The sequence below is a fragment of the Euleptes europaea genome, chromosome 1, assembly GCF_029931775.1.
Source record: "Euleptes europaea isolate rEulEur1 chromosome 1, rEulEur1.hap1, whole genome shotgun sequence".
NCBI lineage: Eukaryota > Metazoa > Chordata > Lepidosauria > Squamata > Sphaerodactylidae > Euleptes > Euleptes europaea.
The window spans coordinates 130,972,454-130,999,632 of record NC_079312.1 but is presented as its reverse complement, the minus strand read 5'-3'; the positions used below and the strand labels follow the sequence as shown (position 1 = coordinate 130,999,632).

General features: G+C 42.1%; 1 protein-coding gene across 5 annotated transcripts in view; it reads right to left on the bottom strand.

The window, feature by feature from the left end:
• Window positions 1-27,179, bottom strand: part of CACNA1G (calcium voltage-gated channel subunit alpha1 G) — a 234,858-nt gene that overhangs the window by 17,332 nt on the left and 190,347 nt on the right. For 3 of the 5 annotated variants that reach the window (XM_056867110.1, XM_056867111.1, XM_056867112.1), the window contains 7 exons: window positions 24,998-25,149; window positions 20,621-20,730; window positions 17,531-17,664; window positions 16,290-16,360; window positions 13,963-14,041; window positions 13,744-13,865; window positions 11,946-12,290 (listed from right to left, as the gene is read on the bottom strand). In XM_056867110.1, coding sequence (XP_056723088.1) covers window positions 11,946-12,290; window positions 13,744-13,865; window positions 13,963-14,041; window positions 16,290-16,360; window positions 17,531-17,664; window positions 20,621-20,730; window positions 24,998-25,149 — 1,013 coding nt within the window. Of the gene's footprint in view, window positions 1-6,247; window positions 6,389-11,945; window positions 12,291-13,743; window positions 13,866-13,962; window positions 14,042-16,289; window positions 16,361-17,530; window positions 17,665-20,620; window positions 20,731-24,997; window positions 25,150-27,179 lie in introns of all 5 variants that reach the window. The other 2 variants (XM_056867108.1, XM_056867109.1) reach the window with 1 other exon arrangement.

Here is a 27,179-nt window from a genome sequence, read left to right as displayed (position 1 = left end):
TTTTAAAACCTCAACGTATCCAATCACAGGGAAATGTATTGCTTTGCATTTTATGGACCATATCAGACTCAACTGAAAATATTCTGTCAAAGTGTACAAATTAATATTAGCAGGGCTATCGTTGCCATCATTCCCAAAGCAGTATCTTTGATGGCCTTTATGTGATGTGCTGAACTTCTAAGCAATCTTCCCAAGATTTGGTATCATATTAGTGGATTTCTATGTGGTTCTCGATAAGAACACATGGGTTTTCTTTTTGTAGGAAACATCTACAGTGTTATGGAACTGACTCATACAAACAGCTACTGTTACATCAAGATATGCATCTATGCCCTATCTCCCAATGCCTCCTTTATCTCAGAAGTTAATTTTTTTTAAAGAATTAGAGCTTTTACTTTAAGTGCTCAAGCAAGCTGTGCCTACTGGTAATAAATCATTCAGGAGACCAGGGCTTGGTGCCTCTATACCAGAGATGAGTCTATTTCATAGACTAAGTGGACTAGTAATCGCTGAATGAACCTCATTTGGATTACTGAATATGTAGACACGCATCCATAAACTCACTTGTTTTCTGAAGTTGTACTAAATAACTGAATCTGAAGTGCGTAGCTAAGAAACTGTGAAGTACAGTTTTCAGTAAGGTTTCCTTAATAAATTTGTAGTAACGACATTGCCAGAAAAAATAGAGTTAATGATACCCTAGTAGTTTTGTTGCCCTTGTCCCAGATAACCCAGGCTAGGCTGATCTCGTCAGATCTCAGAAGCTAAGCAGGGTCGACCCTGGCAAGTATTTGGATGGGAGACCTCCAAGGAATACCTGGGGCGTGAAGTAGAGGCAGGCAATGGCAAACCACCTCTAAACCTCTCTTGCCTTGAAAACCCCACCAGGGGTCGCCATAAGTCAGATGTGACTTGACGGCAAAAAGAAAAACCAGAAAAAAAGTTCTGTTTCTGGTTGTGTTCAGAATTAAGATTGGGGACTGAATGTTATATAAACAACTCTGAACTACCAGAAGAAGGAATCTCTGCTTGCAACAGATGAGCATCAATTGGTGGTATCAACTCCATGCATCTTGCAAACATGTGAAGAAAGAAGAGGTGAAATAATCACTAGTTGAATAGCTTATTAAGGGTGCTTATTTTTTAAAGACATGGACATAACGTGATTATTAGAACGTATGACAGAAGATCCATGCATCTTGCCATACACAGATCTTCTTGCACACATACAGATATGAATATTCTTGTGCAACCTTGTCTTCTGAAAGCAAAATGAGAAGAGGACCCTGCCACATAATCCTGAACATGTTTGCTTGGAAGAACATCCCACAGAGTTCAATAGGATCAATTTCCTAGGTAGTGTGCTTAGCCTGAGGGCTGCTTCATGCTACACAGAAAAAAAAAGGCCTCCATGGTGAACACCACAATGCTTTCAGGGGAGCTATCCATTTTTACAAGTCTTTGGTCAGGAGAATCCTCAATGACAGCTTAAGTGTTGGAACGGGTGTGGTTGTAGGATTCATTAGTTACTGTGGTTTAAGATGTACACACGTTCCTTGCCAGAAGCTGGTTGTCAGTGTTTGGGACTGTATGGTAGTCAGTTCAGAAGAGGCAAGCATTGAAAACTGGATTGGAAATGGGCAATATGACATAATGGCTTCCTTTCATTGCAACACTCTAAAATACCAGGCATCGGAAGAAAGGATCTATCCTAATTTAAGTGGCATTTCATTTGAATGGAGAGAGGTGTCCAGTGGGGTGCCACAGAGCTCGATTCTGGACCCAGTACTTTTCAATATTTTTATAAATGATCTGGAGGAGGGTGAGGAGGGACTATTCATTAAATTTGCAAATGATACCAAATTGAGAGGAGCAGCGAACACTCCAGAAGATATAGAATTCAATGACATCTGAACACACTGGAAAAGTGAACAAGATGCAATTCAACAAGGTTAAGTGCCAAGTTATACATCTGGGTAACAAAAATTAGGACCATGCATACTGGATGGGAGATACACTTCTGGGTAGCAGTCTGCATGAACAGGATCATGGGGCATAGGTGGACCGTAAGTTACATATGAGCAGCCAGTGTGATGCAGCAACAAAAAAGGCTAATGCAATATTGGGGTGTATCAACAGAGGTATAACATTCAAATCACAAGATATCATAGTTTCGCTGTACACTGCATTGGTCAGCTGGCTACCTGAAACTGACTTCCGTCAGGATTGAACTCAGGTTGTGAGCAGAGCTTTGACTGCAATACTGCAGCTTACCACTCTGCGCCACGGGGCTCTCTGGCTGCTTTTAGGATCAAGTAATATATCTGGAGTTCCAGTCATAGAATTCCAGTGTAATATGTACTCTGGCCCCAACCCGACGCGTTATCTGGTAAGATATGAAGCCAAAGATGGGATCCCCACATTTCAAAACATAATGTTGTAGGTCTGTTACATACACATTGCAAATCCTCTGACACGATTATTTGTAACTGGGACCATTTGGATGCATCAAACAGTTGTGCCACTGCCTTCCACTTAAATTTTCTGTGGAAATAGGACAGAAGACAGGCTTCATTCAATGGTTGAGGCTGACATGTGGAGACTTCTGCCTGTTGCCCATCTTCATTTGCCAGCAGGATTGATTGCTTCAGCCAGTGCCTACACTGGATGCATCAAGATTAGTTGCTGAAATGATCAGATCTGGAATTATGTAACCATGGGCACCAATCACAACGGCTGTCTTCTGGAAGTAGACGACTGGGCACTGCTAGTGTTCTACTTCTTTCATCAGCATTAAGGCAGGTATTTGCACCAAACGGCTAGCAAGAAGACTTCAATAAAGGAAGCCAATTTCAAATCCCAAAAGGAGTTTCCCATGTTAGCTCTCCTTCTCTTGTTAAATCCATTGTAAGGGCAGAAAAAGAAAAATTAACAGAATAGCAATGCAGGAGAACAAAAGTCCAGTTGAGGAAGAAAATTGAGCTAATTTGTCTTGAACAATAAGTAAACTTGTATTTGGGTCAACAGGGGAATGAACATTCATTTGTGTACATGCAGGAATAAAACAAGGTGTGCTACAGCTGTCCACCCCCATAGCTGCTTTAGCAGCTCACGGATGAAAAACCATGCACTACTGTGACTTCTGCATGAGCCAGGCATGATCTGTCTCCGTGTGCAGCCCTTTCAGAGGTATTTCTCCTTAGCAGCAAGCTGGAGAAACTGCAAAGGGTTTTTCTTCCTTTTAAAAATCCTCCCTAGCTGCTTGTGCCCTCTGAAGAAATGAAGCTACACTGCTTCCTCTCTCCAAAAGCCCCTTTACACATTTAATGAGTATAGGAGTAGATTGGATGTTGGTCCCACCCTGTGTCAGATGTAACACAATCACACATGAGTTGTGGCTTCTTCTCAATTCCTGTACATGATGCCCAATTAAGAGGAGAAGGGCTCATGAGCCATTTTCGCAGTCTGAAACAGTTCAGGGGGTCACTATTGGCCCTGTTGGGGAAACCCACATATATCCCCAGAACACATGGGTTTCCTCAAAGAATACCCCCCCTCTGGGACTGCTTTGGGCTAGGAAAATGGTGCAGGGGGCAAGGCTGAAGCTGCCTCTCCATGAGCACTGCAGCCCTGATCCTAAAAACGCACTGCACAAGCAGGAATGGAAGAGAACCCACAACTCACACGTGATGGTGTTATGTCTGACACAGGGTGAGTAAAGGACCAGTCCAGTGCAGCACGAAGTACCCATTGCAACATCTAGTGAAAATGCTTTACTAGCAACTTCCTCTTCACAGTATAACCCTCATGAACGATCATGATGGGGAGGTAGAAATGAACAAGAGTCCAGTAGCACCTTAAAGACTAACAAAATTTCTGGCAGGGTATGAGCTTTCGTGAGCCACAGCTCAGGATCTGAAGAAGTGAGCTGTGGCTCACGAAAGCTCATACCCTGCCAGAAATTTTGTTAGTCTTTAAGGTGCTACTGGACTCTTGTTCATTTCTACCTCACGAATGAGTCTGAGGGCTAGCCACATGACCCATTCAGGGTACGTTCTCAGTAGATCTATGACTCTTTCCCCTGACGACTCTCTTTTAGGAGGTAATGCAGTCGTGGTTGACCAGACTGAGTGGAGGACCTTTTGTGGTAGGGGGAGAGGAGCTCTTAAACCTCCCCCCAGCTATCTGTCCAAACTTGCACTGCTCCCCCACCACACTTTTCCTTATAGAAAGTAAAATAGACATGTAGTCCTCTCCTCAATGTAAAGCCACCCACTGTTGTTTTGCCCAATAAAAGATCCCCAGGGAAGGAATCCTTGCAGAATTATATCTGCCCTCAGCCTGTGGCAGCTTTGGGTTTCAGTCAGCCACACTGCCAGGAGGGGTGTATATTGTCACACACTGTAGGCAATATTTGTTGGCTTTTGGTACTTGAGCACAACTGCAACTTTTGTAAGTAGTTGCCCTCCAGTGCTAAAAGCCAATTCACGCTGATCTCAAGACACGATAAATCACCCGGAATACAACATGCTCACTAAGCAGCTGCATGGCTAAAACTCAAGCATAGAGTGATTAAAAACTGTGGCTGCCATCAACTGAAAGCCATATGCAGTGGCTGCCCCAAATTAAGGGATAGAAAATACAGAAAAGTTGGCAGATGGCCTGACAGTCAGTCCCTGATATTTCACTTTCACTTTTCTGCGAATCCAAAGGATTAGCCTCTACATATTTTATGAAGCTGAAACCATGACCGTTAATTAAAGATTGCAGCTGATTAACAGCCCAGTTCTGAACTGCTAAGGCAATGAATCAATTAAATTTACAACTATTGAAACAACCCACTAAAGATGTTTTTTCGAGGATTCTGATTGTAAGATGCTGGTCCTCTTAGGGCTTAAAAACAACACAATTTCTCATTGTTTAGAAAAAAGTTTTATTACTTGCACCACATTTGTGACTAATCCAAAATGCTGATCCTCTTAAATTCGTAAATGCTATGGTGAATTTTGAGGGACAATTTAAATGAGGGATGCTGGGCATGTGAGTGACAAGTACTCATGTGTACAGCATTCCATATGGCCTACTGTCATTTTGAAAGGGTTCTTGACCCATGCGTCTTCCCATATGTGCAGGCCAGCAACCCATGGCCCCAAATGGAAGTCATGCTGGCTCCCTAATGCTAGACACATAGGGACTGGCATGTAAATTAAAACCCGTTAAGTATGACGCTGGGCAGCATGGAACCCTGCATGGTCAAGTGTATTTTGCGTGCCCAGCATATCTTGTTAAAATCAGCCAGAAGATAACTGAAGCTGACATTAACACGGTTCAACTTGCCTAATCAGCTTGTGTCTTAATTTTACCAGCTTCTTAAGACCCCTGGTTGCATAGTTTCTTCATGCTATTAACATGGCTGAACAACCTTTTACAAGGGTACTGATATAGAAGGCGAGCAGAGGGGTTTGGGGCTTTTTTTGTTTTTGTTTTTTTTAGAACTCCATCACATTTCCTTTAGCAAGAGAACTTTCTGGAGCACAAAATCCTACCCAAAATCCTACCCAAAGCTAGTGGCTTGCCCAATTAAGATGCACACTCTCTTACTCTGATAGTAAAGCCTTAACTGATCAGCATAATGTGGCCCAATCAGTAAATGGATTTTAATAGAAGTATTCTTCTCAGACAGAGCTAATGATAACCAGGTGCCCTGATAATCGTGGTGTAAAATTACATCATGCATTCTGGGACAATTAACATATTAAACAAGATGATGATCCCCCTCACACACATCCACATGGCTTGATTTCAGGATGCAAGCAGGCCAATAAATCATTCCTAATATCTTAATATAGCCCACAGACTTTAACATCAATTTCCTTGTACAGGAATGGAAATGTTCACAGGATCAACATCGCATCTCTATGCTATCTTAATGGCACTGCTATAAATACCTACCCTTTTCTTAACATGAGTCTATCTATGGCTGCAATCCAGCGCACACTTACTTGGGAGTAAGTCCCAATGAAATTGGCAGGGCTTACTTCTGATTGATAAATGCACAGGACTGGGCTGCAAATATTTCCCTCAATTTAAAGCAAAACAAAATACATTTGCTATCCTACAAATGTAGTTCATATGTTTTTATATCATCCCTACTTTAGGTCAGTAAAGAAAAAAAATTTTTTTTTGTTATAAACGTTTCAATCTAAATTTAGATAGAAACTTTGCAGGAAATTAGTAATATATTAACCTGTTTCTCAGAGTTGTAATTTTCAGTAGTTGGAAGGGCATAATGATGGCATACAGAGCCGGACAGGTTGTCCATCAGCTTCAACTCTCCTTCCAAAGATTCCTGGATCAGCAGTGATATGGTATCAAACAAGTGTCTTTCCTGGGAGGAGTGTCATATAGCATGCAGAAGGATAAGGCAGAGAGGGAGAGGAGAGAGAGAGAGAGAGAGATGGAAAGACAGAATGTGTGTGAGAGAAAGAAAAGTGGAAGAAAGAGACAGGAAAAGAGAAAAAATGTTTTCAGACAGAAAAGCAGTTGTGGAAATGGCCAGGAAGGGAAAGACAGAGAGGGAAAGAGAACAGTGCAGTAATATCATGGTCAGAACCTTTCTCAGACATTACTACTCACTAGGCCAAAACTACACACAGTCAAGAGGTACTTCAAGGCTAGGGCACATGACATTCATCCATAGGAGCAACTGCTATCTATTACCAGTTGACAGAGGTACATCAACTATGCAGGGACCATCATACTCGACATGGCAGGGAGCAACTGCAGCAGAACTACACAACAAAAGAGGCACAGCTTTGGAGGGAGGCAGGGATGGGAGCCCAGCATTAAGCCTTTACAGTCAACATATAGGCATCACTATATGGGAAACGGCATGACTTTCAGAGGTGCTGGAGATCAACAGCAGTAGTTGCGACAGGAGTGCTCAAAGTCTGAAAATCACGCCGTTGCCTTAGTTGCCAGAGAATGAGTGTAAGATTAAATGTTCAAAAGCAGTGAAAGTGACTTTACACAGCACAGCAGCTTCCAACCACTGCTTTGTCTACTGCCAGTGGTATGTGCAGTGCTTCCTCTCAGTCTGGCACACACAAAAAAAGATGATTCATGCCTAGTCTGTGTGTTGCCTGAGTGGTTCTCTTATGACTAGAACCTGTGCTGTTTGAGTCTTTAACTTTGAAGCCCAGAGACATGAGTGAAAGGTTGTGTGCTACCAATCTCTCTCTCCTTCCCTGCCCATCACTAGTACAGGTGTGAACGGTACCTACAGGATTCTATTCTAACAAGTGTGTGATCCAGAGATAGGGCAGCAGAAACAGGCTGATTTGAAAAAGTATGATTTAAAGCCCCAATGTTTGGCTATTAGGAAAAAAATCCTTTCCCCCCCTCTTTTAGCAGCAACTGAAGGCTGATTCACATAATCAGTATTCCCCCCCCCCACGCCCAACCTGCCTAGCCTTATATTCCAAAACATTTTGAATCATGGGCTGTTTTGGGACCTAGGCCAATGGCAATAACAATCAAACAAAAGCTTCAGAACCCAATTTTTTCCTTCCAAAGTGCCAAAAAAGTAAAAGAATAATGAAACCCCTGAAAGTAGCCACGCGAATCAGCCCTGCATCCTACCACTCTCACAAAGGAAAGATTTTGAAAGAAACAAGGTGAGCTTGCGCCGCTTCCTGCAGTGTGGCTGGAAGTTTGAAAAAGGGACTAGAGAGTTGGCGGGGAACCCTAACCTGCCTTGCAGTGCTGAAGTATAGGAGAGGCTGAATACGCACATGAGCACAGACTGAGTCTTAGAACCGAATGGCCTGCAGCACCACACAGACGACCAGTTTCCACAGAGGAAACAAATGCCTGCAGCCACTGATTTAAGGGCATCCACATGGGAAGCCTCATATACCCCATAGTCATACATTAGCACACAGCCTGCAAAGAAGGACATGGTGCTTTCAAATAAATTTTAAAAGGTACCACTGTTTGAAACATGAGCTTTTGGGGGTGAGGGGTTGCACTTCCAGTGAATTGGCTACTGGACTGAAAGGAAACTTGAACAAAGAACAACACAAGAGGATCTAGTGCTGCTTCACTAGAAGAAAAGATGTGATTCTGCAATCATGTGTTAGGATCAGTGGTTCTCTTATGACTAGGTACAGGTTATTTATTTATTTAGAACATTTTTATGCTGCCTTTTCACCCAATCATGGTCCACAAGCCAGCGAACGTAAAAAAACATTAAAACATTTTTACTCTGGCACATGCAGATTCAATATTAAAACTGTATAGTCACACCCTTAAAGCAATTCTAACAACCAGATATTCATTTGAATCTTTCAAAATGCCAGAGTCTCATGCTCTAGTCCCTTTGTCCACTCAATTTCAGTGGTCTAAACCAGTTTAAACACAAATATTATGGTTTATGTTTGGACATACCTAGTTTCCTTTCAGTTTCCCAAAAAGTTATTAAGCATTTTTTGGCAGGAAAAGTTATTTATAGTCTTTAGTGGCCAATATAATTCCGTAAAAAGCTTTTGAGGAGTTTTTGAAAATTTTACTCTGAGTTCTAAATGTCAGGCTCCAGCTTCCAAAATGTTGACCCAAGTGCTTACAGCTCAATACTAATGTATTGCATAAAGCTTCTAAAGCGTTATGATGAGTGATTCTTTAAATTTTGTATTTTATAAGCAGGCAAAAGCTAATGTGAATGATGACATGAATCATCACAGTCATGATCTAATGAAACATACTGGTAGCACACACATTTTAGGGAATTTGCAAGCAAAGAAGCATGCTACTCACATGACTCTGCAGGGGTGCATTATGGGAGCTGTATTCCTTTACCATTGTATAGTCAAATACCACAGGTAATGCAGAGACTGCCTGTTTTTCAAGGAATAATTTGCAAATTGTTTTTTGTAAAGATTATTTCCAAAGTTGGTTTTTTTAAAACAGTGTTCTTGTGTGAAAAAAGCAGTAAAAAATTTTGAAAGGAAATATATGAGACACTTTCCCCATTGTGATGGGAAAAAAGAAAGAAATAGCTGGATTTCAGAACTTCTAAAACATTTAAATAGTGGATAAGATAGCTCTTCATTTCCCCTCTGCTCCTCCTTGCACACTGTAGTTACATACAAGATGGGAAATAAATGAATAAACCTACAATATTAGAAGGTTTATTCTAATAATATGTATTCTAATGATATCTTTCTACAACATTAGGAAGCAGAATAAAAGGACAGCGATTGTCCTCTGGACAGTGTTCAACAAATGATGTCTCACTGAGCAATTAAATGAGATTTTGTTGTTGCAGAGGAAGCGTTGCTTCCAAATGCATAAGAAGAACCACCAATCTCCTTCTCTTCCCAGTGACATGGAAGTTCCCAAATCATGAAGTAGTGTTGCTGCAATGCTCTAAGCATACATTGCAGAAATTAGACCAATTAATGTTTTGGAGTCTGTAAGAATAAAAGTTCTAGATGCCCAATTATATTTGGCACACGGTTGCATTACAACTCTGCACAAATATTCTGAACTACAACTAGACATCTGGTTGGGAGACTGAAGAGTACCCTGTTCATGTTCAGTGATGGCTCAACATGGGGTGCCAAGGCAGAGAAGAAAATAAAGATGGTGCAGTGGGTATATTTTTTATTATGTGTCTCTGGACGATCCCTATGCTACGGGTTTTGCACACTTTTTCATCAATGGATCTAAAATTAAAAAATGAAATGAAAAAATTCAAATTTAACCCCGCAGAGCTATGGTTGAAGTCTGAGGATTCATTCTGCTTCCTGTCTCAGTAGCACCTTGCCATGATGACTTGTCATTTTCTGAATGACCCAGAAGAGTATATCAATGGGGTGTGTGTGAGATTATATTCCTACTGAGGAAGGAAGCGGAATGGACTCTCAGACTTCAAACCATATCTCCGCAGGGGTTAAATGAGAATCTAGATTATTTTACAACTAGTATGACTATAAATCGAACTGTACATTGGCCATCTGTTCCACAGCTTGTTATGTCGGGGACATTCTGAGAGACGGTTGCCTTAAAGGTTGATCAAAATTCTTAATCTTTTTAATGTAGGGAACTTTATCTTAATCTGAAATTATGACAATCCTGTACGGTCTGTGACTTCGTAAGTATCTGTAAACAGTTCAGACTGTATATATGCAGACTAGTTGCATAGAAAAGCTTCAACCATTCCATCTCTAGATGGGTTTTCTCCTGCTAAATAGTTCTACTGTGCTCAATTTGTATTGAATTTTCTGTCTTTGCCTTTAATGTTCTGTATTTGTATCGTTGTTTATGAAAAAAACTAAATCTACTTTTATATATGTTATTACACATCCCTTTGATGAAGCAGCATGTGAAATGCGTAGGAATCTTTGAGCAATATATAATAATCCCCCCCCCCACTGCTTCAGTTGTAATAGCAGGAGATCTCCAGCTACTACCTGGAGGTTGGCAACCCTAATAATGAGGAGAGGTGAGGTGGTGGCTTTAGGTGGTAGATTTTTTGGGGTAGCCCTTTTCTTTTCTGCTTTGACTCTGCATTGCTGCAGCCCTCTTTTTTTTGCTCTCCAACACAGGGTGCTGCCTCTGCGCTCCCTGCTCCTGTATTGCCCTCCGCTCTCCAAGCATCTCATCACAAGTGGCAAATTGTGCATGTTCAATAGGACTCTGAAATCTGGTGAGCGTTTGGGAAGGTCAGCTAGGCATGTGTGGCTTGCTGCTGTGCTTGAAGACATCTGGGGAGCGAGGAGGGAAAGAATGTTAGCTGTCCCTGCTTATTAGGGTTGCCATGTCCGGGTGGGGAAATACCTGGAGGTTTTGGGGGGTAGAGTCTGAGGAGGGTGGGGTTTGGAGAGGGGAGGGACTTCAATGCCATAGAGTCCAATTGCCAAAGCAGCCATTTTATCCAGGGGAACTGATCTCTGTTGCCTGTTGTAATAGCAGGAGATCTCTGGCCACCACCTAGAGGTTGGCAACCCTACTGCTTAGGCAGGAGCAATGAAGGCAGTGGTGTTGGGACAAGGCTGGGGGGGCAGCATAAGCTGCTACCCCCAGAAAATCTACCACCTAAAGCCACCACCTCACCTCTCCTCATTATTAGGGTTGCCAACCTCCAGGTAGTAGCTGGAGATCTCCTGCTATTACAACTGATCTCCAGCTGATCACGGTCAGTCCACCTGGAGAAAATGGCTGCTTTGCCAGTTGGACTCTATGGTACTGAAGTCCCTCCCATCCCAAAACCCTGCCCTCCTCAGGCTCTGCCCCCAAAATCTCCAGGTATTTCCCAACCCAGAGCTGCCAACCCTAGTCATTATATAGCCAGCCCTGCACATATATAATACATATTGCTGCCGTTCTTGTAGCAGAGGTGAAAGCTGGTATGGGCTGGTATTAATAAGTAAATGGCTGGTGCAATACCAACTCCCTTCTGCTTCAAGCCACTTGAGAGATGGTACTAATAAGACATTTAAGTTGCTTTCACCTCTGTCTTGCAGAAGGTGACATCTCTCCTGTGTCACCAACTTGTCTTGCTGGAGAACATGAAAATTCTTGTGACTTCTACTGAAGGGCCCTGGAAATCATTTTTAAGGAGGCCTGTGTGAAGAGGTTCAGGTGCTCTTTATACTTTCCAACACTGTCAAATAATAAACAACCTGCAAATCTGAAAACCTAGAGTCCAATTTTATGTTTACTGGATTTAGCACTCAGCCAGAGCAATCCTCTATGAAATACCCGAAAATGGATGCCATCATCTGTTGCCTGGGGTTTTTACTCTACAGAATCACACAATTAGCGGAGAAAAAGGAATACAGCTCCCCAATATAACTAAACATCCAGTTGTTTTATGTAGTGCATATCCTATCTGAAGAAAGTATAGATCATTCCACACTTCACCCGCCACCTGAGATTCTCACCATAGGGTGAATTAATGAGAGCTGAGAATCCACCTTGATTTGCATGGGATTGGCATATCCTCCAGGGCTGTCAGGCCTTTCTCCTGCATTAATGCCTGTCCACATGAACGCGTCGGAAGATGGGTGCTGACCCGGGGTGATGGTCTTCATTTCCATTTCCAGCTCCAATTCCAGCTCTGCTTCCTCTTTGGCTTCCTTGTTGCTTTCCTCCAGGTGCTTCATAAGCACAGCAATCACCACGTTCACCAGGACAAATTGGGCGGTCAGCACAAAGGAGACAAAGTAGATAGGCGAGATGACCGTGTTGTAACAGGTGGACTCCTCATCGCAGTCCCGCAGCGTGTCCTGGGAATGGAGGGAGGGGAGGTGGAAATGGTTTTGGCATAAAAGAGAGAAAGAGGGCTTTGGGCAGCTGTGATCCACTGGACCTTGTAATCTGACCTACTCAATCCAGCCAAAGGCCCAAATGGATTATTACTAAGAGCCACAATCCATCAGGGCCAAAAACCCATGGTGAAATTTTAACAGAACAGTGTCTACAGATCTATTCCAGTTTCGAAGTTGGCTCACAGGGACCCTGCCTTTTGTAGACTGGCTCTGCCACTCCAGCAGTGCATTCCTCTACTCAGAACTGCACAGAATTTATCCACCCCTTGACCATATGCAGGATGCAGCCTTTGCAGAGGCTACTTAGTCCCACATTCAGGGCATTTGTGATGGTTGCAGCCTGCACTCATTCAGATAAATCAGAATGTGCAAGCCGCAACCTTTAAAGATTATTCTAGATCCTGATGCACCCCAGTGGAAAACTATTAGTGAGTTCTAGTGCTTAGAAACCGCTACAAAAACTTAGTAAGATTTGTTATGGAAGGGAAGTTTCTAAGGTGGAACTCCCTGTAGCTTTGTATGAATTCCTCTACTCCCCCCCCCCCAAAAAAAAAACTGCAGTGGATTCTGCCTGGATATTTCAGCCCAAATTCCAGGTTTTCTGGACTGTTTGGTAAATCTTTGTCCTTCCGGGGGCATCAAAAACCAGGCTGGTTTCATAATGATATACCCAGAATAGAAGACAGCTGAAGTTATGATAGGAATTTGTTTCCTGTTCCTTCTCATAATGCAATTATGTACCTGAAAGTGCTAAGAATGTGTAGCATCACAGCCCTTCTCTTGCAGATCCCTAATATCTTGATCTTTTTCTATGCATTTTCTGCTCTAGAAAGCCCTTTGACAATTCATCTCTGTCCCTTCCTGAGGACCTCTGTGAAGTTTAGGTGATGAAACAAACTCATCAAGAAATGCTGGCCCACTTGAATAAATAATTTTAGCTACCTTACATGCTGCATTGAGATGGGCATCAACTACAGCTGAGCTGGAAGTATTCACTATTTTCCAAGAATGTTTTCAGAAGTATTGAAAAGTGTCTCTCTCTCTTGGATGTTTTCTTCTTTTCTTTTCTTTTTTGGTAAGCAACACTACTTTGTAAGTGTTCATTGATTCAGGGTGCATTGCCCTTACTCTGACTTTGTTTGCCCCCCACCAATAACATCAGAATATAGCCAAATCTACATAGTGAAAGATATACACAGGAAAGAATAATAAGCTTGAATCATGAGAAAATTGTGCTGAAGCAGCAGCAGTAAAGGGAAATAATGGCACAGAAGAGGATTAAAACATTTTTTTGGGAACAATTCTTGCTCCCCACAGTCAATCTGAGCTCAGAAATCAAAATGGGAAACTATTGAGCACAGGCCTAGCACTTGCCATATAATAGTAATGTTCATTCCGATTGAGATATTACCTTCATTATCCCATTCCAATTGTCTCCTGTGGATACACGAAAGAGTGTGAGAAAGGCCATCCCAAAGTTGCGAAAAGTCGCATGCCGCCCTAAGCCCTCACAAGGATGAGTATCATCACATTCTGTGTGACAACAACCAAAAATAAAGGTGATTTAGACATATACTTCCTTCACAAAGGTCTACTTCATCCGATGTCACAAGTACCACAGAGAACTTACCAAGATCTCCAAACAGCTCCACACCAAGTGCTGCAAATATGAAAAACAACAACATGAAGAGAAGACCCAGATTCCCAACCTGTAAAGAGAAAAGAAACAGAGAGAAATAAAAATATTCACCAATTAATGTCTCACAAGTAACCATCACTGCAGGAAACATTCCATATTTGTCTCCTTTATGAATGCTGCCTTTGCTTACATTTCTTCATTAACTATCAGGTCCCACCTAACCTTTAATAGCCCAGTCTCAAGTTTTAAATTGCTAGCAAATAAATACAAAAGCTGCAACTCTACAACATGATGCGGGGAGAAGTATGGGTGCTCACAAAATATTTTGAATAGGGTTGTGCAAATAAAAAATTTTTGGGTAAATTTCGGGTTTGGGTTTATTGGGCCCATTTTTGGGGGGGTAAACCCGAAATAAGCTGAATACCCATGCTGGTAAATATCGGTATTCAGCTTATTACCAGGTTTACTGAAAAATTTGGGTCCATTATAGTCTGTGGGGATTTTTTTCAAAGCTCCTGAGGGGCACTTTTGGAGACAGAGTCCCCAAATTTGCAGTGTGGCTGCAAGGAACTCTCCTTAGACTGTCACCAAAGTTTGGTGACCTTAAGGACAGGGGGTCCAATTTTATGGGCCCGCAAAGGGGTGGCCCCCATCCTGCAGGCATTTGCAAGCCAAGCTGTCTATCGGTTTTCAGGTTCAAAAGTTCAGCGTTGCTGAGGACTGGCAAAAAGAGCCAATTCCAGGCTGGTGCCTCAAAGTCTGGGGACTGCCTTCTTTCTGGGTCACTTTGCATGATGTTCATGCAAATTAGCATACAAACGGAGGGAAAAGGCTTAAATGCAAGAGAAATAAGGCATGGAAAGCATTTATTTTGGTGGCAAATGACATCCTGTGAACAGTCCTTTTTATGGTAATCAAAAATCTGATTTTAAGAGATGGTCACAGTGTGGGGAAACAAAGCCTCTACTCGGAGTGACCTTCTTTTGGAAAGCAGGTTTTCGGGGGGGGGGGATGATATCGGATCCAGCCGAAGTCTTGACCACGGGGGCTGTCTGAAGGAGATTGCTCATCCCTGTGGATGAAAAAATCTCCTTTGGAAGCCTGGTGGTGTCAGCAGCTGTTTTTAGTTGGAGGGTATATCCCTCTGGATGGGACTGGGTGATCCCCGTCTTTTAAATGACTCTTCTGCTATGCAGACTAGACTTCTGTTGGGTGATATACCTGGAAAGTTGGTCAGACCAAGTTGGCTCAAATTACACGATCCCCATCTCAAAAGGGCCCCAACTATGGGGCCCTAACAAAACAAGTCAAAGAAAAGAAAGAAAAAGGAGAGAAAGCACAGAACCATGCCTCTGAGCAAAGGCAAATAGCTGAACAAGAAAAGCCGAGTATCTATTTGGCTTTTTCAGGAATCGCCTATTCGGCTTCGGCTTTATCCCCAGGTTTTGGTATCCGGTTACTCTGAATCCTGAAATTTACTGAAACGGCTTATTTTGGGTTTGTTTTCGGTTCAGGTTTATCGATATGTACAACCCTAATTTTGAAAGTTCTTCTTGCTGCCAAGCATCCAAATAGAACCAGTTTTAATCATTTATCAAAACTGAACTTGTGTTTTAGCCCTTTCTTGGACTGCAGCTGTAGGGTGTTATGCACAAGTCATAGATTGTAACATTATGCAATATTCTAGTAATGCAACCTTGGTATTCAGAGCATATCTGGCATAAATATTTACAACCTAGAAATGAGGATTCCTTCTGCTCACGCACTCCTTATCCCGATTTTTGTAAGAAGGCAGTTGACAGCTTGAAAATTTTATTACTTGGTTAGGTTTCCATTCAATTCCAGATTCCAAGTAATTCTAGACCATCCAATGTATACATACTTGGAAACAGCATTTCTGATTCTGCACAATCCTGTTTATAAAGAAGTCTTAATGTTTCTCAGGTTGTTGTCTTTTTTTGCTCATTGCAACACGTTAACTGTTTTGTGTTAGATATATGTGTGATACACAATACTCTGCTCTTATAATTAGTGCTACTTAAAAAAATCAAGCCCACAAATCCAAGAGAAGGAAACAGGCATATGCTGTAAGTATATGATAAACATCATAGACTACTGGGAACAGCAAACCCAATTAAACCCAGACACAAAGATCTGGAACAGAAGAACTAGTCTGGTCTGGACATATCGATTATAGTAAGCCAAAAAGTAGCTCTCTCAATATGTGATAAAGATTGCTTTAACCACAGAAAAGACAAGGGAGGGATTCAAAAGACCCATAAGATCCACAGAGAACTTTGTGATAAGGCATAGATTACCTGCGGCAACGCTTGCATAACTGTGTCCAGCAAAGCTCGCATCCCTACAGCCATCTTCAACAATTTCAACACTGCAGAAAATGAAATGTTGATCATGTTACTAACACAGTGCTGGGGTGTGAAAAGACTAGAAATATATATTTCAGAGTAGGTACAGATTCACCAGGAATCATGCCAAGCATTTTCCATTGGAATTGAAACGCAAGACCACTTTATGTGAAGAGTTCTGTTGTTGCCAGGAGTTAGAATCCTCCAAAATGTAATTGGATGCCCAGGGGCTTTGAAAATGGAGTCCCATCTCCTGCCCTCACTAAACTGGGTGCTTTCTGACCCTGTGCCAGCAACTGCAATAGTGACCCTTCCCCCCGCCCCTCCCCACAGTGATTACTGTTACTAAGTAAACGATTTTGAAAAGGTCAGAAATCTTTCTGAGACACAGACTGTGAGCATTTTGGTTGGAATGACAGAATTATAAAGCCAAGTGAATCCCCATTGATTTCAATGGTAGCAAGATTGAAGAAGAAGCACTATCTTGTTCTTTGATTCTAAATCCAGGATGCACTAAGGGAGTGAACCCATAACCTTCATAGCAAAGAGTTTTTATAACCTGTGTACTAAAGCCACTGGCTTAGTTTGTTCTGTAACAAACATCTTTAATACTTTGGTATTTGGAACAGATAACAACAGCTATAACTCCCTTCATCGGGAATTCAAATGACAGGAACTCATCTGGCACACCTGAGAAGCAAACGATATGAATCTGACACTATATACAATTCCCGCTACACTGTCAACAGGTTACCCCAGTGATGAAAACCAATTTCTGAGTAAACATAGCTAGGATTGGGTTGTCAGCAGGACAAAATACATTGAGATGGGTATTAGCCAAGTAGTCTATATTTGGAGCCATGCCATATGGGATATCTTGTGTGTGCGTGTAAAGTGCCGTCAAGTCACAGCTGACTTATGAAAACCCTTTTTGGGGTTTTCATGGCAAGAGACTAACGGAGGTGGTTTGCCAGTGCCTTCCTCTGCACAGCAACCCTGGTATTCCTTGGTGGTCTCCCATCCAAATACTAACCAGGGCTGACCCTGCTTAGCTTCTGAGATCTGACGAGGTCAGGCTAGCCTGGGCCATCCAGGTCAGGGCATGGGATATCTTACTGTGCCAGAAAATTCACAGTTTCTCTGGGATCAGAAGTTATGTAGACAAAATGCCCCTGGAGTAATGCGGGACTGACCTCGAGCAATACGCAGGACTCTCATGATGCGGATAATGGTGGGGTTAATGGGCAGTGACGCATTCACCTCGATCTCCTCCAGCGTGATCCCCATGATAGACAACAGCACGATTGCCAAATCTAATTGGTTCCATCTGAGGTGATGCAAAATATCAAATGGAAAGATCTAAAATATTTGTAGTGGGGGCACTTGTGCGTCAAAATAATTCCACTCATTTCATTCATACCAGCACACACGAATCCACACTCCACCTCAAGCAGTCTTAAATAAAAACATATATTATTAGATTATAAAACTAGCCAAGCCTGAATACACCGCAGACTGGAACAAAGAAAAGTCAAAAGCAAAACTGAATTAATGTGGAGGGTAACCCAGACGATAAAAAGGAAGCCAATGTTGGTTTATGTTTTTTATTGTTTTTAATGTTCCCTTTATGTTACGTTTCCAAGAACAGCTCTCAATGAACTCAGGGAGAGTTATTCCAAAGTTTAAAAAAATGCCCCAAGGCCCAGTTACTATTACAGGGCAGGATTGAAGGAAGGGTTCTGAGGTTATATTGAGGTCTCCTAGAAAGACCAAAGAAGGATCAAATAGACAGAGAGAACAGAATGTTATGTGAGGTTTGTTGAGACGTAGAGGGAATGTTTTACTTTGCATAATGTTTTTGATATTTAATCAAGAGAAACATAAAAAGGAAGACAAGGTAGGGATCCAGTATTAACTACATAAAGATCTGAATTCATTCCATCTGCTCAGTTTAGCGTGTGGTTGTGCATGTTCTTCTCAGTCTACTGATCTCACTAACCAGCATCCAGTCCCACCCTGCCCTCTGTTTCCAGAGGCCTCATGACATAAATGAATATATTGTTGCTATCTCTCTTTGCCCCAACTCCATGACATCTTCCCCCGCAAGTTCATGTAATTTAATAAAATAAAATAAAATAAAATAAAATAAAATAAATGTACCCAACAGGGACAGTAGGACATATCAAGAAAGAAGGCAGTAAAGGCAGCAAGCTGGGCCTTCAGAATTGAATAAATCGCCATAATTTTTAATTCAACTGTGTAGCAAAGGAAATGGAATTGCAGCTCTTTTCATTTCTTTAACATTTTTTCACGGGGCAAATAGAAGGAGAGGGAAAAGGGGAGAGATGGAGGGGAGTCAAGGGAGCTGCAAGAGCAAGCCATGCTTCGTAAGTACTTTTGTGCAGGGGTTGTAGATGAGTCATAAGAAAAAGAACATAAGAACAGCTCTGTTGGATCAGATCCAGGGTCTATGTCGGGGTCCTCAACCTTTTTGAGCCTACAGGCACAACTCTGATACACATAGAGAATACAGCAACAAAATGGCTGCCACAGAAGGCGGAGCCAGCCACAAAATGATTGCCTCAGCTTAACTTCAGTAAAACAGTGCAGATCCTTGTGGTGTGGTGGCAGCTGCTGCCAAAACAACCCTTTCTACTTAGGGTTGCCAGCTCCGGGTTGGGAAATACCTGGAGATTTTTGGGGTGGAGCCTGAGAAGGGCAGGTTTGGGGAGGGGAGGGACTTCAATGCCACAGAGTCCAATTGCCAGAGCAGTTGTAATAGCAGGAGATCTCCAGCTAGTACCTGGAGGTCGGCAACCCTATTTCTACTTCAGGCGGGAAATGCAGGTTGCCACTTTTGAAAATATTTTCACCCATATAATGCTTTTCCCCAAGTAAAATTATAACCACATCAAGGGGAAAGATTGTAGCAGGCCCTGCCATGCTATTTTTCTACTTGCAGGTAGTTTTTTTTAATGTAGGAACATTAAAAAAAATCATACCCCCACAACTCCAGAGTGGAGTGATTATCATCCCCCCCGCTACTTTAAGATTCAATTATCTCATTTCCATCTTACCTTGCTGCTTGTGTCGAACGTGACAGAGCTAAGACAGATGAAGCTGCAGAGGAGTGATATCAGCTTAAGGAACTGAATGCAGTCTTACAGAGACCACATTGATTTCAGTGGGACTGAAGCATGCTTAACTTTTTATAAATTTTGCCCATTTGATCCTCAATGAAGTACCTAGTAATTAGCTATAGAATAGGTGTAGTATATTGGTGAGCACTGGACCAGGCCTGGGGAGTCCCAGATTCAAATTACTGATTGTCATGCAGCTGGTTGGATGACCTTTAGGACAGTCTTGCTCTCTTAGTCTAACCAACCTCCCAGGGTTGATATAAAAATGGAGGAAAGAACAGCCATGTATGCCACCCTGACCTCCTTGCAGAAAGGGTAGGATAATAAATAAACAAACAAACAATGACACATTGTAAGTAGATAGGTAGGTCAAGTCAATTTTCATTTTAATGAGCAGAACCAGACTGGGCCCCAACATTAGGCAGAGAGATGCTCTCAGCTGGCATATTTGGGAGACCATCAAAGGGCAGCAAAATGTCAACTATCATTATATTATTACAATAATTTACTTTATTTATCTGTTTAGAAAATGTTTATGTTGCTTCTCCAGCAACCTGCCTCAGGCAGCTTACAAAATAAAAATAAATCAATAAAAAGAAAGCATTAAAAAGTATTAATTAGAATCCAGCATTAGAGGAGGAAAACCCAGCCCACCATAAAGATGTAGGTATTTTACACATGGCTGTTTCACTTGCTGTCACCCCTTCGACGATTTCGGGTCTTTGTGTTGATTATGCATGCCGTTTCCGACTGCCAGAGGTCACCTTGCTCTCCCCCTGCGTTTCCCCGTGTTTTCAGAGACCTGTTTTAACTTGAATTTGAAAACATGGGCAAAACACAGGAAAATGCAGGGGGAGAGCGAGGCGATCTCTGACGGTCAGAAACGGCATGCATAATCGTGTACCCTGGCCCCAAGCCATTTAGGCCTTTAAAATTAATGGTGGATGGCACCATTTGAACTTTCACTTTCGGTACCAACATATCTTGGGCCAGCTGTATGTAATTTTTGCTCTGATTAGTACATTACCTTTCCACAGATAACCACTTTGACCAAGGCTCCATGATGTTCAACACAGAATAAGACTGAGACACTTTGATAAAGAGTACTTTCATTACTCTACAAGTGACCAAGTCACTCATTACCTGTCTTGGAAGAACCGACGAAACCCAAATGCAATGAGTTTGAAAACAGATTCCATGACAAAGATGACAGTGAAGATGTAATTGCAAATCTTCAGTGCTTCATCAAGAACCTGAAATGAGGAAATAAATGTGAAGTTACTCAAGAAGGATTACCAGCCTTTCTGTTTTCAACAACATCCTCTCAATATTGAGTAAAATCAAAATCAAAAGCCAGAATGAAGAGGAAGAAGGAATGTGGGCCTGAGTAGAGTGAAATTTGAACTTTTCCTGTTCTCCAAAGTGAAGAAGATAAGGGAGGAAGTCAGATCCTGTTGTTCTCCAGGCTGCCTTCTCAAATGGGAAAATATACTGTTGGACGACAGCTAGGCTCTGGCATCTGGATGGATTTCACTGTGTGAGTGGAAGGCAACCTGTATCGATGCACTGATGCCCTTGAGGCAATCCTTCCAGAAGAATCTGTAGCCCTTTTGTTTCACTGTCAACTCCTGTGGAAATCTCACGTAAGGTCCCACCTTTCTCACCTCATCTCTGTCTCAGACTGTGTCTGCTGTGCGGAAGGGACTTCACCACGTCCTGCTCAGGGAATCTGTCTAAAGTCCAGAGGCAATCCGTGGGTCAGCAGTTTGCGACCACTGCCTTAGGCCAGCCATGTCAGGTAGGTATGCTGGCTTAGCAGTCAACCGTTACTCTCTAGCCACACCGAGGCAGAATTAGCTATCTGTCTATGTTTAACAATCAAAACAAAAACAAAACAAAATTGCGCTCCTCTGGCCCATAATAGGCACCTGCCGCCAAGCAACTCTAATGTCAGACTGCGTTCAGAACACAGCTAATGACACATTTCAGCACAAAGTAATTGGATCATGTAACAAGCTCCCCACAAGGTGAACCTACAACCTGGACCATGCACTCCCACCTTAAACACGACATTTTCTCCCTCCCTCTCCTTTTTAACTGTCTCACATTAGAAGTCAAGGTACCGTCTAGCCTGAATGATTGCCTCACCTTAGCTTTTGTGTGGCTTCTATTCCTTCTCAAACCAGTCACTAATAAAAATAAGTACAGTGCACAAATTGGCAGTGAATTCCATCTCACTGTCGTAAGCAAGTTATTTGGCAGTTCATTATAAGCAGTTGTTGTTATAATTTGAATGTGATCCTAAATACAAGAGCCTGGCATGCTAATACGCAAGGGACTTGCTGCTTAGCCAAAATGCAAAGTCATCATAATGGAAATAAAAGAGAGGCTGTTTGATTTTTCAGTCCTGTTGAATAAATAAATTAAACCATTCATCAGCAAGGGGGATAGATATCTAATGCAATAACAGTCCGGGTAAAAGATTGCAGATTTGACCTAGAGATGACTAATTAATAATTAATTAATATTAAGACATTATTATTATTTGTGCTTAAACTTGTCCTATTTTGCTCTTGAATCTAGATATAACATTATTATGGCACTGGGGGAAGATTGATGCTTTCTCTCTCATGTCATTGGCTGGATGTAAATCCCTCTCCCCAGCTCATACTTTGCCCCTAAGAGGAAAACATACAGGCACCAAAATGATGCTACTATGCTTCTCCTGTTGGGCAAATGGCAGCTTTTGGGAAGTGGTGGTGGGAAAGAGGGCACATTTTCATCAGAAAGCCTAAGCTCTGGTTACAGGTCTCCCACCATCCCAGTTTGGCCTGACTGTGGCCAGCCAGATGCCTCAGAAAAGCTTTTAAAAGGGACATGAATTAATTGTCCTATTCTGTTCTGCCTACCCCTCAAAAAAAAAAAAAAAGGATAAGGAAAGAAGGGGAGGGGGGAGGGTAAATGTGTGTGGGCATGTCTGCAAGTGAAAGAGGGGAAAAGGTCAAAAAAAGATATTGCCAAACCTGACTACAGTAACGAGTAGGAAATTTGCATCCCCTACAATGACAGACTAAAAATCATCTTGTACTTGCTAAGCCCCTTGACCCCTGGCTGTCAGAAAATGACAGAAACAGCATCTGCATAAGTAAAAGGTCACCAGGTTTAGGCCTTTCTTCAGACTAAGCAGATGTGTGGGTTTTCTCTGTCACGGACAGACAGTGTTCAAGAATGTGCATGGAGCATAATATCTTTGCCAATTCTGTCACAGTAGCAACTAAAACATTTTCTGTGATCTGGAAAGACAGCATCAGTGTATTTTTTAAAAATCCCTTTGGGAAAGGCTTTCCCACAGAGATTAGTTTGCCACAGAAGAAAGGACTAAGTGCTTAAAGACCCTCAAACTGGGTTAATGCTCTGTTCAGTTGCTCTGCTCTTTACTGTAAACAGATGATGTAACTGAGGGTTACTGTCAATTAAGAGAAGGGTGTCTCTTTCTCAGAGCCACAAAAGGCCAGGGGCCTTGGGATTCTACAGATATGCAATATGCAGGGGGCCTTCATTCACATATTATGAAAATCTTGCACAGAAGGGATTACCATAGCTAGATGGTAATAAGGGCCGTGCACACAGAAATCCACTAATGAAAATTTGATACGTTCCCCTTTTTTCTGTAATATATTTAATATTTGGAATCTGATCACTAAAAATCGCGACAACTAGTAATCTCCAGAACTCTGCAGTATCTTCCGGTGCCTAAGTTTTCAGCTTTTAACAGTGACACTAAGTGGCAGTGAGAGATGGAGGAAGGGGGAGAGAATGAGTCAGCAGATGCTCTAACCAACACAGGGGTGCAGTCCAACCCCAACTACTAACAGATACTTCTGCTGTAGAGGTTCTTTCCCATAAGCATTTCTGGGGACAGTGTGCTCATTTTCTGCTATCACTGCAGTGCCTCAGTAGCTTTTCTTGATTCTGTAACAAGAATGGAATCTCATCTCTTGTTATTATATTACCTGCTGGGTTAGAGTCTGCCTGCTTGGTAGGGGCAGAAAGCAGACACTGCAGACAGCAACTCATGGAAAGAAGAGGCTCTATCCTACCCCCTCCTGCAGTGGGCAGTGTACCTTCAGGAACAGGGGCAAATATTTTGACTGCACTCTCTAGAAGGCTGGCTATTGCAATTTAATTGCTTTGTGGTTTTAAAAGGTGATTTTATTTTGTGGGATATAAATGCTGTAAAACAAACAAACAAACAATAAAGAGGGTTAGATGTAGAGGGTTAGATGATATTCTCTCGTCTCCCTATGCCTAGCAAAGGAGAGAGGCAAATGTTTTGCTTGTATTCTATGGCAGGCAAGCAGGGGACAAATAAGAGGAAAAAGCATTCCCTCCAAACAAAAAGAAAGGCCAACTGATAAAATGCAAGAGATCTGATCAGGAAAGATCTCAGATCTCTTTTCTGTGCCTGAGAGATCAGTGAAGATTAAAATCTGTAAATGTAGCCATACTCTCCCTCCTCCCAGCTGCTATTAGCTCTGGTAGGGGAAAAATAACAGACAACCTCTCATTCATGTGTCAAAAAGGGGGAGTGGCGGGGATCCTATTTTAAAATAAAAATAGAGTGTGGGAGCAAGAGGAATTATACCTTTCAATGTCTTATTCCATTGTTTGAAGAGTTTTTCTCATAGACTGGCTCCAAACCAGACCTGGTTATATACCAAACAAACTCGCGTGGGAGTTTTACCTGAAGTTTGTTACTTGCTGGATCCATACTTTCCTGTTGGGAATCTATGCACCAGCAGTCTCCTAACTCAAATCAAGGAACATTTGAGTCCCCGACCCTTGAAATGCTGCTTTGTAATTGGCTGTAGTGGCTATTGAGAAAAGTCCCCTCCCCCACCCAGAAACCCAATTGCTGCATAAAAATGCATTTTAAAAAACGGAGTTCTGTAAAAGGAACCGGGGGGGGGGGGGAGAATCCAAGCCTCATTTCTAAAATCCTTTTTTCTGCTCAGAAAGAACTTCAAGGAAGCAGGAAGCATTTCAATGCTAGCTCCTTGACATGCTGCTTTGTAATTGGCTGCATGCTTTCTGTGAGAGAAACATCACTCCCCTAAGCTTTCATGTCCCGCACTTTTCCTTATGCACGGAGATTTCACCTGGGCTGAGCTCAGAGGAGATGGAAGAATTGGGTTAATAGAGGAATGGGAAGTCTCAGAATTTGTGAGGGCTGGCAGTGAGGTTATCTCTAATGGACGGAAAACTCATGCATAACTCCAAGGAACAACCAAGACAGACTGGGGGTGAACGTTAGTGGAAGTACCCATGCATAAACAACCTATAATTTGGTTGGGGCAAAGAGCAGGTTTAAGTTGACAAAGCTGGGTGGGAACAAGGCCATTCCCTATCTTCTCTCCAGTATGGGAATATGATTTGCACAATTTTATTTCTGTTTCATTTATCCTTCCATATCAATAACAGAAGCAGGACTAATGTCATAGTAATGTTCTTCTGATGTACCTTGGGTTGCTGGTAGTGCTCCATGGACATGGTAATGACATTCAGCCCAATCACGCCTGTGATGAACAAATCCAGATAATGGGTGGTGCACATCTGGTGAATCAGAAGTCGGAAGCGAGAGTAATCAGAGTAGTAGGGTTTACATTGTGCTTCTGGAAAAGGGGGGGAAAGGGGAAAAGCAGATCAGGTAATTTCTCTTTGCCTTACAACCAGTTCAAAACTGGCTTTCAATATTTCCAGGTTGATATACATCCTACCAAATACACTGCAATAAGGGTTTTTTTTTTTTAATGGGTGACATAAGGGGAGGGGGAACAGGAGACAATATGTTATCATTGTTAATACACAGCAAAGCTACAAAATCATGTCTCTGTTCTGGCAGCTGCATGCACAACAGCGAGGCCTTCAAGATTAGAGAGAAGGTGAGTATAGTTTAGAATAGTTTCAAGTTGCAAGATAATTTATACTGTGAAGGTCACTGTTTACGTATAACATCTCCCTTTTAGTTGATTTATAACCAAATGAAATGCTTCTTATCACATTCTGAGTGTATGAATAACAACATTTTTACAAGTGACAAATACTAGTGTGCCTATGCGGTATATATTCTATTTTAAAGCTGTTATACAGCACCTAGCAACCATGTGCATGCACAAGCTCTACTGCTTCACTGTATATACGAGACAGTGTGAATGATTAAAATGACAGCATGCAAGGACTCCAACCCAAGCAGAGGATCTATCTACCTTGCATATTTTTATCCCATCCTTCCTCCAAAGAGCTCTTTGCAGCTCCTTTCTTCCATTTTACCCTTACAACAACCCTGTGAGGTAGGTTCGGCTCAGAGTGTACAACTGGCCCAAGATAATTTGGAAAGTTTCACAGCTGAGTGGGTAATGTGAAACTGGGTTTCCCAGATCACAGGCTGACACTTCAACCACCGTATTACTCTGGCACAAAGATTTCAGTAGATTCCTAACTGGGCAAGAATGGTAGAGCCGTAAGGAAAAAAAGAAACTGTACACAGCCATCCTAAAATGGTCTACTCAGAATTCAGCTCTGGTCTATTCAATGGGGTTTACTCCCAGTAAAGTGTTTTTAGGATTGCACTGTTTGAGAATTATATAGTCTTCAATTAGTGGAGCTGTTTGAAGAGACAAACATGAACTCGCCTTACAATGTTTAGAAGTATACGGGAGGTGGAAGAAAACCCCAACCCTGGTTACCCCAGCTGTCAGAATTATGGAAACAATTTATGAAGCACTGTGGGACATTGCTCAGTGAGAGCTTGCGCCTAGGAAATAATGATCTTTATTTATATGTGATTGCCAAAATGCAGATATCCCTGCTAGTTTCCTCTGTTTGGCTGCAACAGGGATGACTCCTACACTTTAGACCCTGAATGTTCCAGCAGATAAACACATTTACTCACCTAATCTTTAATGAGGAAATGCCAAGGCTGAGTCTATAACTCAGCGTAATGTTCAAAGAGGTTTTATAATGCAGCATAAAATGAAAAGGACTGTCTTGAAGATGTCAGAGTATAATATTATGCCCATAATTAGATGATTAACTGGTTATGAAAATTATTGAGCCAAAAGAATTGAATGGTGTGGCATTTAGCAACCCTCAACAAATACAGGATTGATGTATTGCTTTGGGTAGGATGAAGTTCGGGTCTTTGTGTTCTTGGGCAACAGCTAATTTTTGGGTTATTCCATTTTCTCAAGAGGCTGCACATGTCATTTTCTTCTTTGATAGCTGAGATCCAATATCTTACCCATGATTCAGGCAGCTACCCAGCTGGCCAGTTGTTTGCACTGTAGAGGAGTAGGTACATGACCCTTCACTTCTCCACACACCTAAAGACATGGACTTTCCATGTAGATGCCCATACAAACAAAGGCTCATGTTTATGCACTTTTCATGCTGTATTTTAAGGAGGAAAAATCACGCAAATTGGGCCTTTGCTCAGATAGGCCTCTTAAAGAATGGCCTAAGTTTCATGTTACTTCAAGTGTGCTGGAAGGGAGAAGTGAGGGCCTAATGATCCTCCACATGAAATGATCGGTCAGTTGAGTACATTCTGAGCCAGGCTTGGCCATAGATAGGGATGCCAGGTGGGTGGTTTCGGTGGGCAATTGCCCGCCAATCTACCGGGCGGCTCCGGAGTGGGGACTGC